Genomic DNA, 16,019 nt, shown 5'->3' on the forward strand with positions numbered 1-16,019 from the left:
AGGCTCCCTTCCTGGTGTTCCACCAGGACAAGGTAGTGCTGTGCCGTATTCCGGAGTTTCTCACTAAGGTCGTATCCTCTTTTCATCTTAATCAGGATATATCCTTGCCTTCCTTTTGTCCTCATCCGGTTCACCGGTATGAAAAGGACTTACGTTTGCTAGATCTGGTGAGAGCACTCAGAATCTACATTTCCCGCACGGCGCCCATGCGCCGTGCCGATGCACTTTTTGTCCTTGTCGCTGGTCCGCGCAAGGGGTTGCAGGCTTCTAAAGCCACCCTGGCTCGATGGATCAAAGAACCAATTCTAGAGGCCTACCGTTCTGCGGGGCTTCCGGTTCCTTCAGGGCTAAAAGCCCACTCAACCAGAGCCGTGGGTGCGTCCTGGGCATTACGTCACCAGGCTTCGGCTCAACAGGTGTGCCAGGCAGCTACCTGGTCCAATCTGCACACTTTCACCAAGCATTATCAGGTGCATACCTATGCTTCGGCGGATGCCAGCTTAGGTAGAAGAGTCCTGCAGGCGGCAGTGACACCCCCGTAGGGGAGGGCTGTTTTGCAGCTCTAACATGAGGTATTTCTTTACCCACCCAGGGACAGCTTTTGGACGTCCCAATCGTCTGGGTCTCCCAATAGAGCGCTGAAGAAGAAGGGAATTTTGTTACTTACCGTAAATTCCTTTTCTTCTAGCTCCTATTGGGAGACCCAGCACCCGCCCTGTTGTCCTTCGGGATGTTTTTTTGTTGTTTGCGGGTACACATGTTGTTCATGTTGAACGGTTTTTCAGTTCTCCGATGTTATTCGGAGTTAATTTGTTTAAACCAGTTGTTGGCTTCCTCCTTCTTGCTTTGGCACTAAAACTGGAGAACCCGTGATACCACGGGGGGGGTATAGCCAGAGGGGGAGGGGCCTTGCACTTTTAATGTAGTGCTTTGTGTGGCCTCCAGAGGGCAGTAGCTATACCCCAATCGTCTGGGTCTCCCAATAAGAGCTAGAAGAAAAGGAATTTACGGTAAGTAACAAAATTCCCTTCTTCCCTGTCCTCGAGCGTCGCCCTCTTTCCCTGTCCTCGAGCGTCGCCCTCTTTCCCTGTCCTCGAGCGTCGCCCTCTTTCCCTGTCCTCGAGCGTCGCCCTCTTTCCCTGTCCTCGAGCGTCGCCCTCTTTCCCTGCCCTCGAGCGTCGCCCTCTTTCCCTGCCCTCGAGCGTCGCCCTCTTTCCCTGCCCTCGAGCGTCGCCCTCTCGCCGAGTGTCTGCGCTCTTGTGTGGACGGCTTGGGTGAAGGACATAGTCGCACGTGTGAAGTATCCGGTCATCGGGGCGAGATCCTGTGGTGTGCATGAGCCCTGAATCCACACCTACAAGTATAGACGTATTCCTCCCGCTGTCGTCGCGCCCCCCCTTCCGCTGCCGTCACGCCCCTCCCCCCTCCCGCTGCCGTCGCGCCCCCCCCTCCCGCTACCGTCGCGCCCCCTTCCTGCTGCCGTCGCGCCCCCCCCCTCTCGCTGCCGTCGCGACCCCCCCCCCCTCTCCCGCTGCCGTCGCGACCCCCCCCGCTGCCGTCACGCCCCTCCCCCCTCCCGCTGCCGTCGCGCCCCCCCCCTCCCGCTACCGTCGCGCCCCCTTCCTGCTGCCGTCGCGCCCCCCCCCTCTCGCTGCCGTCGCGACCCCCCCCCGCTGTGCAGAATTTCACAGATGATGCATCCGCTCCTGTGTGGGGGGCTTTACACATAACACCGCAGTGTGACCCCCGGTGTTGCCGGGCTGGATTGTCACATTCCTCAGTCTTGATCGGTGGGTTACACCCCCCCCCCCCCCACGCTTCCCATCTCTGTGCAGCTTTCCTCAGACGCTTCGTTTCTGCTCTTAGTGCAGCCTTGGTTTGGGGGTCTCGGCAGCTGCGCCCCTCCGGTTTTGTGCTCTTAGTGCAGCCTTGGTTTGGGGGTCTCGGCGCCCCTCCGGTGTTGTGCTTAGTGCAGCCATGGTTTGGGGGTCTCGGCGCCCCTCCGGTCTTGTGCTTAGTGCAGCCATGGTTTGGGGGTCTCGGCAGCTGCGCCCCTCCGGTGTTGTGCTTAGTGCAGCCATGGTTTGGGGGTCTCGGCAGCTGCGCCCCTCCGGTTTTGTGCTCTTAGTGCAGCCTTGGTTTGGGGGTCTCGGCGCCCCTCCGGTTTTGTGCTCTTAGTGCAGCCTTGGTTTGGGGGTCTCGGCGCCCCTCCGGTGTTGTGCTCTTAGTGCAGCCTTGGTTTGGGGGTCTCGGCGCCCCTCCGGTGTTGTGCTTAGTGCAGCCTTGGTTTGGGGGTCTCGGCGCCCCTCCGGTGTTGTGCTTAGTGCAGCCTTGGTTTGGGGGTCTCGGCGCCCCTCCGGTGTTGTGCTTAGTGCAGCCTTGGTTTGGGGGTCTCGGCGCCCCTCCGGTGTTGTGCGGATGTCCTCAGCTCTTGTGATTTGTCTGCAGCGGCTGTCTCCAGACTGCGAGGATCAGATCCGCGTCATCATCCAGGAGACGGCGCTGGATTACCGGCTGGATCCACAGCTGCAGATCCAGTGCTCGGAGGAGGTGAGTGATCGGGGTGGGCTGTGATGCGGCCGTTCTGCCTCGTGCCCCCCATGTTATGGCGTCTTGTTCCGTTGTTGCAGATTGGCACGCTGTGCGGCGAGGAGGCGGCTGCCCAGGAGCCCACCGGACAGGTGGAAGAGTGTCTGAAGATGAACCTCCTGAAGATAAAGTCTACCGGCTGCAAGAAGGTAAAGCCTGACCCCGGAGAGACCCCCACATCGCCTCATGATGGTACCAGGGACCCCCCCCTCCTGGTGCAGCCGGCCCTTGTCGCCGCCGGCCCTTGTCGCCGCCGGCCCTTGCCGCTCACGGCTTCCATCTTTTCTCCGGCAGGAGGTGCTGAACATGCTGAAGGAGAGTAAAGCGGACATCTTCGTGGATCCCGTCCTGCACACTGCCTGCGCGCTGGACATTAAGCATCACTGTGCCGCCATCCCCCCGGGAAAAGGACGCCGTAAGTGTCACTCTATGTATGCCATCTGTCATAGACTCTCTTCTGCCACACGTGGTATTACACCAGCACATGGGGAGGACGGTGCTGCCACACGTGGTATTACACCAGCACATGGGGAGGACGGTGCTGCCACACGTGGTATTACACCAGCACATGGGGAGGACGGCGCTGCCACACGTGGTATTACACCAGCACATGGGGAGGACGGCGCTGCCCACACGTGGTATTATACCAGCACATGGGGAGGACGGCGCTGCCACACGTGGTATTATACCAGCACATGGGGAGGACGGCGCTGCCACACGTGGTATTACACCAGCACATGGGGAGGACGGCGCTGCCCACACGTGGTATTACACCAGCACATGGGGAGGACGGCGCTGCCCACACGTGGTATTACACCAGCACATGGGGAGGACGGCGCTGCCCACACGTGGTATTACACCAGCACATGGGGAGGACGGCGCTGCCCACACGTGGTATTACACCAGCACATGGGGAAGACGGCGCTGCCCACACGTGGTATTATACCAGCACATGGGGAGGACGGCGCTGCCCACACGTGGTATTACACCAGCACATGGGGAGGATGGCGCTGCCACACGTGGTATTACACCAGCACATGGGGAGGACGGCGCTGCCCACACGTGGTATTACACCAGCACATGGGGAAGACGGCGCTGCCCACACATGGTATTACACCAGCACATGGGGAGGACGGCGCTGCCACACGTGGTATTACACCAGCACATGGGGAGGACGGCGCTGCCCACACGTGGTATTACACCAGCACATGGGGAGGACGGCGCTGCCCACACGTGGTATTACACCAGCACATGGGGAGGACGGCGCTGCCCACACGTGGTATTACACCAGCACATGGGGAGGACGGCGCTGCCCACACGTGGTATTACACCAGCACATGGGGAAGACGGCGCTGCCCACACGTGGTATTATACCAGCACATGGGGAGGACGGCGCTGCCCACACGTGGTATTACACCAGCACATGGGGAGGATGGCGCTGCCACACGTGGTATTACACCAGCACATGGGGAGGACGGCGCTGCCACACGTGGTATTACACCAGCACATGGGGAGGACGGCGCTGCCCACACGTGGTATTACACCAGCACATGGGGAGGACGGCGCTGCCCACACGTGGTATTACACCAGCACATGGGGAGGACGGCGCTGCCACACGTGGTATTACACCAGCACATGGGGAGGACGGCGCTGCCACACGTGGTATTACACAAGCACATGGGGAGGACGGCGCTGCCCACACGTGGTATTATACCAGCACATGGGGAGGACGGCGCTGCCACACGTGGTATTATACCAGCACATGGGGAGGACGGCGCTGCCACACGTGGTATTACACCAGCACATGGGGAGGACGGCGCTGCCACACGTGGTGTTACACCAGCACATGGGGAGGACGGCGCTGCCCACACGTGGTATTATACCAGCACATGGGGAGGACGGCGCTGCCACACGTGGTATTACACCAGCACATGGGGAGGACGGCGCTGCCACACGTGGTATTATACCAGCACATGGGGAGGACGGCGCTGCCACACGTGGTATTATACCAGCACATGGGGAGGACGGCGCTGCCACACGTGGTATTATACCAGCACATGGGGAGGACGGCGCTGCCACACGTGGTATTACCACCTCTTCACTGAGAGCAGCTGCTGGTTTTCTCATGCTCCCATAGATGCCCCTTGTAGTGGATGGCGCGGTTCCATCAGTGCGTAGTTGATGTGTCCCCGCTCGCTATGATGGGCACGTCACGTTCTCCAGTGTTCACTCCTCTAATATCCTCATAAGGTAAAGTGACTCCAACAGAAAAATAAGTCTTCCAATCTAGACTATGGAAAGCCACGTGTGTGCTCCGCTTCTGCGCCCCCAATGGCTCCACCTCCGGAGAAACCTGCAAACGCCAAGTCCCAGATTAGACATGCACGGGGTGGACTCGGATGGAATTGATGAGGCCCAAAACTTTGTCATTCACTTTTTTTCTCTCTTGTTCCGTTTTCGAGATAAAAATGCTAACGCCGTTGTTTTCCAGCAGGTGGCGCTATAGGTGGTTTCATTGTGTAGCGTAGGCTACTTTACTATACCTAGACACCACTTCTATGCCTATAGCTGCCGCCGCTCTCAAGTTACTGGCTGTGTATACAGGATATGGGGGGACACGCTGTATATAGGTGCGGTGTATACAGGATATGGGTGGACACGCTGTATATAGGTGCGGTGTATACAGGATATGGGTGGACACGCTGTATATAGGTGCGGTGTATACAGGATACGGGTGGACACGCTGTATATAGGTGAGGTGTATACAGGATAAGGGTGGACACGCTGTATATAGGTGCGGTGTATACAGGATATGGGTGGACACGCTGTATATAGGTGCGGTGTATACAGGATATGGGTGGACACACTGTATATAGGTGTGGTGTATACAGGATATGGGGGGACACGCTGTATATAGGTGCGGTGTATACAGGATATGGGTGGACACGCTGTATATAGGTGAGGTGTATACAGGATATGGGTGGACACGCTGTATATAGGTGCGGTGTATACAGGATACGGGTGGACACGCTGTATATAGGTGCGGTGTATACAGGATATGGGGGACACGCTGTATATAGGTGCGGTGTATACAGGATATGGATGGACACGCTGTATATAGGTGCGGTGTATACAGGATATGGGTGGACACACTATATATAGGTGCGGTGTATACAGGATATGGGGGACACGCTGTATATAGGTGCGGTGTATACAGGATATGGGGGACACACTGTATATAGGTGCGGTGTATACAGGATATGGGTGGACACACTATATATAGGTGCGGTGTATACAGGATATGGGGGACACGCTGTATATAGGTGCGGTGTATACAGGATATGGGGGACACACTGTATATAGGTGCGGTGTATACAGGATATGGGGACACGCTGTATATAGGTGCGGTGTATACAGGATATGGGTGGACACACTGTATATGGGTGCGGTGTATACAGGATATGGGTGGACACGCTGTATATAGGTGCGGTGTATACAGGATATGGGTGGACACGCTGTATATAGGTGCGGTGTATACAGGATATGGGTGGTGTGAGGCAAATCCCGGGATATGAAGATGAATTGTGACTCCAGTCATAATCCCTCATCACTCCCTGGCAGTGCCCCCTCCCTTCTTGTTCTCAGTGTTCCACTTACACCTCCATGGCCATGTCCTGTGATATGGAGATGAGGTGGTGTGGGAACAATGGACACAGGATGACTCCCTGCCGTCACCCTGTAGTAGGAGCTGCTAGCTAGTTAGCAAGGCTATGGAAATAGCCAGACAGAACGACTCCAGTAAAAAATGGTTCATATCTCGCAAGCCATATTTCCGATAAATATGGCAACCATAAAAATGGTGTCTCTGCATGCGGACGATGCCGGCACACCCTTTTTATGGGAGCAGGACATTGGGAAATGCCCCAGGCGTGATATCAGCCAATGGGGAACTGGCAGACAGGTCATGAGTCCCCTCGTTCTGTAGCTAAATTCATAACTGTCACAATGAGAGCATTGGCGTCCGCCTACGACGCTCCCAGGCAAAGTTATGGCCCATATTCCATGTTGGGATATTGTCCATAACTCAAGCCAGGGGTGGAGCAGTGCTCCCTCTGAGGTCACTAAGGTAGGAGGGGACCTGGATCTGCCCAGGTTGATAACCCTACTTCGGCCATTTTCCAGGGTTCTTTTCGCTGGGGGCACGTGTAGGAAACATCTGTGGGAAGGATCCTAGAAACCTGGGTACAGCGCCCCCCTGTGGCCAGACGCAACAAGGTAACTGCTGGAACTGTGTATGCCTGTTTGTAACCCATGCTTTGATTGTGGCTGTACTCTGACATATGTATATTCTGTAGATTCCCTATTGTATATATTGTAGTTTCTAGTGTGCTTTAGGCTGATTAAATTATATAATTAATCTTGGGCTGTTCTGTTATCTCGATCTTGAATCCCACGTCTGTGTGTTCGGCTAATAGTTACCGTGAAGCGGTTGGTGGCAGCGAGTTGTGCCAAGGATTATTGTGGGGAGGCCAGTGAGATTCGGGAAGATATTATATATTCCGCCCGCGGAGGTCGGGGGAATATATACCCTACTCTCACCGGGGACCCTTCGATAATCGGCACAAGTAGTATAGCGGCCTCCTTTCTTATTGTCGGGCAATTCCATAATTGGCCTGACTATAAGAGGGGCGCTAGAGAGCGCGTCACGTGCTCTGTCTGTCGGTCGGGAGGTATAAAGGAGGGGTGACCCCCACTTGTTACCCCCCGATTGTGACGTACTGGTAGCCAGCGCGGGGGATTTCTGAGTGACCCCCCCGGTGGTTTGTGACATATTGGTGGCATAGCGGTGGGATCGAGATAATAGTGTGTGTGAGTGTGAGACCCATACTCCCAGACACTAAAGACTGCCTGCAGCAGCTGTGGCTGCTGGGGTCTTCAGACTAGCTCAACACTAGAGTGTCAGAGTGCAGATACTGTAAGGTGTGTGGAGGCATCAGGTGTCAGTTCTGTGTCAGTGACCAAAAGTCTGCAAGAATGGCTGATGGCACCAGGAGCAGAGCTATGCAACTGGCCAATGCTAAGGCAGGAGCCGAAGAGAGGGAGGACGGTGCTGTGGACAGTAATGAGGAGGTTGCCCACGAGTCCTCCAGGAGCTCGACGCCAGAAAACAGCTCTGCAGAGGACATTGCACAACCTGGCACTGCTGGACAAGATGAGGAGGAGCTCACCCAAGGGTCCTCAACGAGCCAGATGCCAGCCCTCCGCTCTGAAAGGGACAGTGAATCGCCTAGCTCTGCAGCGTGCCGCAGATCACCACGTGCCATTCCACCGAGCCTGGGAGGCTCGGATAGCCTTCTTCAAATGGCTATGGCCCTTCTCCAGGCTGGAGACCAGAAGGGCTACAAGGAACTCCTGGCAGAGCGCAGGGCAGAGCGGCACGCAGAGCGTGAGGCTGCGGAGCGAGAGCGGCAGGCAGCGCGTGAAGAGCGAGAGCGACAGGCAGACCGTGACTACCAGCTGCAGCTAGCTCAGCTCCGGCCCTCATCAGCCACATGTGACCTTCGAGACACCAAACTTCCAAAGGTCCGTGTTGAGGACTTCCCAGTGCTGGAGAAGGATGGAGACTTGGACTCTTTCTTGACTGCTTTTGAACGGACTTGCTTGCAGCACCATCTGGACAAGGACCAGTGGGCCAAATACCTGACCCCCCGTTTAAGGGGTAAGGCCCTGGAAATCCTTGGGGACTTGCCTGCTGAGGCAGATCAGGGCTACGACACCATCAAGCGGGCCCTGATCCAACAGTACAACCTCACCCCAGAGTCCTACCGCAAGAAGTTCCGGAGCCTACAGAAGGGACCAAAGGACTCCTGGGCTGACCACAGGCGGGCACTTGCCCGAGCTGCCGACCACTGGACCCAAGGCCTGCAGCTTTCCACCGGACCGGAGATCCTGGACTTGTTCATCACGGAGCAACTCTTGTGGAACTGCCCTGAGGATCTCCGCCAGTTCATCCGAGACCAGAAGCCAAAGGGGTCCACGGCTACAGCTGCCCTGGCCGATGACTACACCAACAACCGGGCCCCTGAGGCCAGGAGAGCGGCCACCAGCAGCACCTGGAGAGGGGGTAAGATGAATTCTGCGACTGCCCCACCTGCCCCTAGACTGCAGGGGGTGTCCCCCTCAACTCCCCTCTCCAGGCCCGTGGCAGAGCCAAGACGGTGCCACCAGTGCAACCTACCTGGACACTTCAAGGCCATGTGCCCTCAGCGTCCCAAGGCCCCGGCTCCGTCCCCGTCCCAAGGGCCGCCCAAGGTGTATTGTGTGGGTGGGGGTGGTGGTAGGTCCCTGGACAGCTTCCAACCTGTCACCGTCGGCCGGTCTGTGACCATAGGGCTGCGAGACAGCGCCTCGGAGGTGACTCTGGTGCGGCCTGAGATGGTGTCCCCCCAAGACTTGATCCCTGGAAAAACCCTCGCTGTCTCCGAGATTGGAGGCATTGACCCGGCGCTGCCTGTTGCTGACATTTATGTGGACTGGGGCGCAGGGCGAGGGGTGAGGGAGGTGGGGGTAACTGATCGGATCCCTGCCAACGTGCTACTTGGGACAGATTTGGGGCAGATAACCTCCCAGTTTGGGCCCCAACCAAGGGCTGAACCTTCAGCCAGTACTGACATGCCTCCGGACAATGTTAATGTGTTATCTATGAATGATGTAAGGGAGGAGGGAGTGAACTCTGATATTTCTGCTTGCACAGACACCATAGACACACACGCAGCTGCAGCTGTGACAGGGGAGGGGGTCAGAGAAAGGTGTGACAATGCCTCTACAAGTAATCAGCCTGTGAGCTGGGATCTGCTGCCCTCTGCAGGGATAAGCAGAGAGCAGGGTGCTGCAGGGGGAGGACCAGTGTGTGGGGTGGGGGCTACCACAGCAAATGTGGGGTCCCCAGAGATTTCACAGCGGGGTTCTGTTGCTGCAGGAGGGGAACAGGCAGGTGAGATTGGGGCCGGTCCAGGAGCGGAAGTGCTCCCAGGTAAGATCTCGGTGCATGGTTCCCCCACAACCGGGGTGTCAGGAAGCCAGGTAGGTCTGCCTGAACCGGCGACTTGGTCAGGAACGGAGGAGGAGCAGGCACGACCCACGGTCGCAGCGGCTGTGGCCGCTGTCACCCGCAGTGGGAGTGCTGGAAGCCAAGGGGCCTCCCGGAGGTCCGATAGCTCTTCCCCTTCTGACCAAGTGGCGGCCGAGTCAGGTGGAGGCCAGGACACAGGTCCCGGGGTACTGACTGAAGATGTGACAGTCTCGTCGATTCTGGCCACATCTAGTCAGGGGTTTCAGGCAGCGTTAGAAGCTGACGACAGCCTGAAAGCTCTTAAGGGGCAGGCGGCACAGCCTCCCTCGGACTCGGACCCGGAGCGAGTGGTCTGGGACCAAGGACGGCTGTACCGGGCCACGGTCCAGCAGGGTTCACCGGAGGCGTGGCCCAGGGACCGACAGTTGGTGGTACCCTATCCGTTCCGGACGGAGTTGTTGCGGATCGCACATGAGATTCCGATGGCCGGACACCTAGGGATCGCTAAGACCAAGGCCAGGTTAAACCAGCATTTCTACTGGCCAAAAATGGGGGCCGATGTGGCTGCCTACTGCCGTTCGTGTGAAACCTGTCAGAGAGTGGGGAAGGCGGGACCACGCCCCAAAGCCCCACTAGTATCTCTGCCAATCATCGATGAGCCTTTCAGGAGGGTGGCTGTGGATCTGGTCGGCCCGCTGGCCATCCCCAGCAGCTCCGGGAAACGCTTCATACTGACGGTAGTGGACTATGCCACCCGGTACCCAGAAGCAGTGGCCTTGTCGTCCATTCGGGCTGACAAGGTGGCCACCGCATTGCTGGAGATTTTCTCCCGAGTGGGTTTTCCCCAGGAAATGCTCACTGACCGGGGGACCCAATTCATGTCCCAGCTGATGGAGGCCCTCTGTAAGCAAGTCCAGGTGCGACATCTGGTGGCCAGCCCGTACCATCCACAGACTAATGGCCTGTGCGAGCGGTTCAATGGCACCTTAAAGCAGATGCTTAAGATGTTGGTCGACTCCCATGGGCGTGACTGGGAGCGGTATCTCCCACACCTGTTATTTGCTTACCGGGAGGTTCCACAGGCCTCAACAGGATTCTCACCGTTTGAGCTCCTGTACGGGCGACGTGTGCGGGGCCCCCTGGCTCTGGTGAAAGAGGCTTGGGAAGGGGATTTGGCCACCCCTGGAGTGTCGGTTATCGAGTATGTCATGCGCTTCCGGGACAAAATGCAGGCCTTGACGCAACTGGTACACGACAATATGGCTCAAGCCCAGGCCGATCAGAAGCGTTGGTACGACCAGAACGCTTGTGAGAGGACCTACCAAGTGGGTCAAAAGGTGTGGGTACTGGTCCCCGTACCACAGGACAAGCTTCAGGCAGCCTGGGAAGGCCCATACCTCGTGTACCAGCAGCTCAACCCTGTAACGTACCTGGTCACCCTGGACCCTGCCCGTGGAAGGCGGAAGCCCTTCCATGTGAACATGATGAAGGCACATCATGAGCGGGAGGCATGTGCGCTCCCCGTGTGCAACCTGCCCGAGGAGGGAGAAGCGGAAACCCTCTTGGATATGCTAGCCCAGGTTAGGGCAGGCGGATCCATTGAGGATGTGGAGGTTGGCCACCAGCTCTTGGAAGACCAACGGTCCCAGCTGTGGGCCACCCTCCTCCCCTTCCGGGGGTTGTTTACCAACCAGCCCGGAAGGACTGACTTGGCTGTCCATCACGTGGACACTGGGGATCATCCCCCGATCCGGCGTTCAGCATATCGGGTCTCCCTGGAGGTGCAGCAACACATGCGCCAGGAGATTGACGAGATGCTGAAGCTGGGGGTGATCCAGGCATCCAACAGCGCTTGGGCCTCGCCTGTAGTCCTCGTCCCTAAGAAGGACCGAACCACTCGGTTCTGCGTGGACTACAGGGGGCTCAATGCGGTCACGGTCGCCGATGCGTACCCAATGCCACGCATCGATGACCTGCTCGATCAGTTGGCCGGGGCTCAGTACCTGACCATCATGGATCTGAGCCGGGGATATTGGCAGATCCCCCTGACTCGCAAGGCCAGGGAACGCTCTGCCTTTATTACCCCATTTGGACTGTACGAGTCCACGGTGATGCCATTCGGGATGAGGAATGCCCCTGCCACTTTCCAGCGGATGGTCAACACCCTGCTCAAGGGACTTGAAGGGTACGCGGCCGCGTACCTGGATGACATTGCCGTCTTCAGTCCCACCTGGGAGGACCACCTAGAGCATCTAGCACAGGTGCTCAGGCGGATCCACCGGGCAGGTTTGACCATCAAGCCGGGAAAGTGTCAGCTGGCCATGAGCGAGGTCCAGTACCTCGGTCACCGGGTAGGCGGGAGAACACTGAAGCCCGAGCCTGAGAAAGTGGAAGCCATCGCATCCTGGCCCACCCCCAGGACCAAGAAGCAGGTGATGTCCTTCTTGGGGACCGCTGGGTACTATAGGAGGTTTGTTCCATGCTATAGTAGCCTGGCAAAGCCCTTGACGGACCTCACCAAGAAGAAGCTGCCCTCTGCAGTCGATTGGACAATGGTACAGCCGTCCTTGGTCCCAGACCACTCGCTCCGGGTCCGAGTCCGAGGGAGGCTGTGCCGCCTGCTCCTTAAGAGCTTTCAGGCTGTCGTCAGCTTCTAACGCTGCCTGAAACCCCTGACTAGAGGTGGCCAGAATCGACGAGACTGTCACATCTTCAGTCAGTACCCCGGGACCTGTGTCCTGGCCTCCACCTGACTCGGCTGCCACTTGGTCAGAAGGGGAAGAGCTATCGGACCTCCGGGAGGCCCCTTGGCTTCCAGCACTCCCACTGCGGGTGACAGCGGCCACAGCCGCTGCGACCGTGGGTCGTGCCTGCTCCTCCTCCGTTCCTGACCAAGTCGCCGGTTCAGGCAGACCTACCTGGCTTCCTGACACCCCGGTTGTGGGGGAACCATGCACCGAGATCTTACCTGGGAGCACTTCCGCTCCTGGACCGGCCCCAATCTCACCTGCCTGTTCCCCTCCTGCAGCAACAGAACCCCGCTGTGAAATCTCTGGGGACCCCACATTTGCTGTGGTAGCCCCCACCCCACACACTGGTCCTCCCCCTGCAGCACCCTGCTCTCTGCTTATCCCTGCAGAGGGCAACAGATCCCAGCTCACAGGCTGGTTACTTGTAGAGGCATTGTCACACCTTTCTCTGACCCCCTCCCCTCCTGTCACAGCTGCAGCTGTGTGTGTGTCTATGGTGTCTGTGCAAGCAGAAATATCAGAGTTCACTCCCTCCTCCCTTACATCATTCATAGATAACACATTAACATTGTCAGGAGTCATGTCAGTACTGGCTGAAGGTTCAGCCCTTGGGGGGGGCCCAAACTGGGAGGTTATCTGCCCCAAATCTGTCCCAAGTAGCACGTTTGCAGGGATCCGATCAGTTACCCCCACCTCCCTCACCCCCCGCCCTGCGCCCCAGTCCACATAAATGTCAGCAACAGGCAGCGCCGGGTCAGTGCCTCCAATCCCGGAGACAGCGAGGGTTTTTCCAGGGATCAAGTCTTGGGGGGACACCATCTCAGGCCGCACCAGAGTCACCTCCGAGGCGCTGTCTCGCAGTCCTATGGTCACAGACCGGCCGACGGTGACAGGTTGGAAGCTGTCCAGGGACCTACCACCACCCCCACCCACACAATACACCTTGGGCGGCCCTTGGGACGGGGACGGAGCCGGGGCCTTGGGACGCTGAGGGCACATGGCCTTGAAGTGTCCAGGTAGGTTGCACTGGTGGCACCGTCTTGGCTCTGCCACGGGCCTGGAGAGGGGAGTTGAGGGGGACACCCCCTGCAGTCTAGGGGCAGGTGGGGCAGTCGCAGAATTCATCTTACCCCCTCTCCAGGTGCTGCTGGTGGCCGCTCTCCTGGCCTCAGGGGCCCGGTTGTTGGTGTAGTCATCGGCAAGGGCAGCTGTAGCCGTGGACCCCTTTGGCTTCTGGTCTCGGATGAACTGGCGGAGATCCTCAGGGCAGTTCCACAAGAGTTGCTCCGTGATGAACAAGTCCAGGATCTCCGGTCCGGTGGAAAGCTGCAGGCCTTGGGTCCAGTGGTCGGCAGCTCGGGCAAGTGCCCGCCGGTGGTCAGCCCAGGAGTCCTTTGGTCCCTTCTGTAGGCTCCGGAACTTCTTGCGGTAGGACTCTGGAGTGAGGTTGTACTGTTGGATCAGGGCCCGCTTGATGGTGTCGTAGCCCTGATCTGCCTCAGCAGGCAAGTCCCCAAGGATATCCAGGGCCTTACCCCTTAAACGGGGGGTCAGGTATTTGGCCCACTGGTCCTTGTCCAGATGGTGCTGCAAGCAAGTCCGTTCAAAAGCAGTCAAGAAAGAGTCCAAGTCTCCATCCTTCTCCAGCACTGGGAAGTCCTCAACACGGACCTTTGGAAGTTTGGTGTCTCGAAGGTCACATGTGGCTGATGAGGGCCGGAGCTGAGCTAGCTGCAGCTGGTAGTCACGGTCTGCCTGTCGCTCTCGCTCTTCACGCGCTGCCTGCCGCTCTCGCTCCGCAGCCTCACGCTCTGCGTGCCGCTCTGCCCTGCGCTCTGCCAGGAGTTCCTTGTAGCCCTTCTGGTCTCCAGCCTGGAGAAGGGCCATAGCCATTTGAAGAAGGCTATCCGAGCCTCCCAGGCTCGGTGGAATGGCACGTGGTGATCTGCGGCACGCTGCAGAGCTAGGCGATTCACTGTCCCTTTCAGAGCGGAGGGCTGGCATCTGGCTCGTTGAGGAACCTTGGGTGAGCTCCTCCTCATCTTGTCCAGCAGTGCCAGGTTGCGCAATGTCCTCGGCAGAACGGTTTTCTGGCGTCGAGCTCCTGGAGGACTCGTGGGCAACCTCCTCATTGCTGTCCACAGCACCGTCCTCCCTCTCTTCGGCTCCTGCCTTAGCATTGGCCAGTTGCATAGCTCTGCTCCTGGTGCCATCAGCCATTCTTGCAGACTTTTGGTCACTGACACAGAACTGACACCTGATGCCTCCACACACCTTACAGTATCTGCACTCTGACACTCTAGTGTTGAGCTAGTCTGAAGACCCCAGCAGCCACAGCTGCTGCAGGCAGTCTTTAGTGTCTGGGAGTATGGGTCTCACACTCACACACACTATTATCTCGATCCCACCGCTATGCCACCAATATGTCACAAACCACCGGGGGAGTCACTCAGAAATCCCCCGCGCTGGCTACCAGTACGTCACAATCGGGGGGTAACAAGTGGGGGGTCACCCCTCCTTTATACCTCCCGACCGACAGAGCACGTGATGCGCTCTCTAGCGCCCCTCTTATAGTCAGGCCAATTATGGAATTGCCCGACAATAAGCAAGGAGGCCGCTATACTACTTATGCCGATTATTGAAGGGTCCCCGGTGAGAGTAGGGTATATATTCCCCCGACCTCCGCGGGCGGAATATATAAAATCTCCCCGAATCTCACTGGCCTCCCCACAATAATCCTTGGCACAACTCGCTGCCACCAACCGCTTCACGGTAACTATTAGCCGAACACACAGACGTGGGATTCAAGATCGAGATAACAGAACAGCCCAAGATTAATTATATAATTTAATCAGCCTAAAGCACACTAGAAACTACAATATATACAATAGGGAATCTACAGAATATACATATGTCAGAGTACAGTTACAATCAAAGCATGGGTTACAAACAGGCATACACAGTTCCAGCAGTTACCTTGTTGCGTCTGGCCACAGGGGGGCGCTGTACCCAGGTTTCTAGGATCCTTCCCACAGATGTTTCCTACACGTGCCCCCAGCGAAAAGAACCCTGGAAAATGGCCGAAGTAGGGTTATCAACCTGGGCAGATCCAGGTCCCCTCCTACCTTAGTGACCTCAGAGGGAGCACTGCTCCACCCCTGGCTTGAGTTATGGACAATCCACAACATGGAATATGGGCCATAACTTTGCCTGGGAGCGTCGTAGGCGGACGCCAATGCTCTCATTGTGACAGTTATGAATTTAGCTACAGAACGAGGGGACTCATGACCTGTCTGCCAGTTCCCCATTGGCTGATATCACGCCTGGGGCATTTCCCAATGTCCTGCTCCCATAAAAAGGGTGTGCCGGCATCGTCTGCATGCGGAGACACCATTTTTATGGTTGCCATATTTATCGGAAATATGGCTTGCGAGATATGAACCATTTTTTACTGGAGTCGTTCTGTCTAGCTAGTTCCATAGCCTTGCTAATGAGATACAACTCTTGTTACAGGGTGACGGCAGGGAGTCATCCTGTGTCCATTGTTCCCACACCACCTCATTTCCATATCACAGGACATTGCCATGGAGGTGTAACACCTTCACAGA

General features: G+C 57.4%; 1 protein-coding gene across 1 annotated transcript in view; it reads left to right on the forward strand.

The window, feature by feature from the left end:
- Positions 1-16,019, forward strand: part of GLG1 (golgi glycoprotein 1) — a 119,341-nt gene that overhangs the window by 69,095 nt on the left and 34,227 nt on the right. The window contains exons 22-24 of the mRNA XM_075332068.1: positions 2,449-2,550; positions 2,631-2,738; positions 2,884-3,004. Coding sequence (XP_075188183.1) covers positions 2,449-2,550; positions 2,631-2,738; positions 2,884-3,004 — 331 coding nt within the window. The remainder of the gene's footprint in view (positions 1-2,448; positions 2,551-2,630; positions 2,739-2,883; positions 3,005-16,019) is intronic.

This window comes from Anomaloglossus baeobatrachus, unplaced genomic scaffold, assembly GCF_048569485.1.
Source record: "Anomaloglossus baeobatrachus isolate aAnoBae1 unplaced genomic scaffold, aAnoBae1.hap1 Scaffold_173, whole genome shotgun sequence".
Classification (NCBI taxonomy): Eukaryota; Metazoa; Chordata; class Amphibia; order Anura; family Aromobatidae; genus Anomaloglossus; species Anomaloglossus baeobatrachus.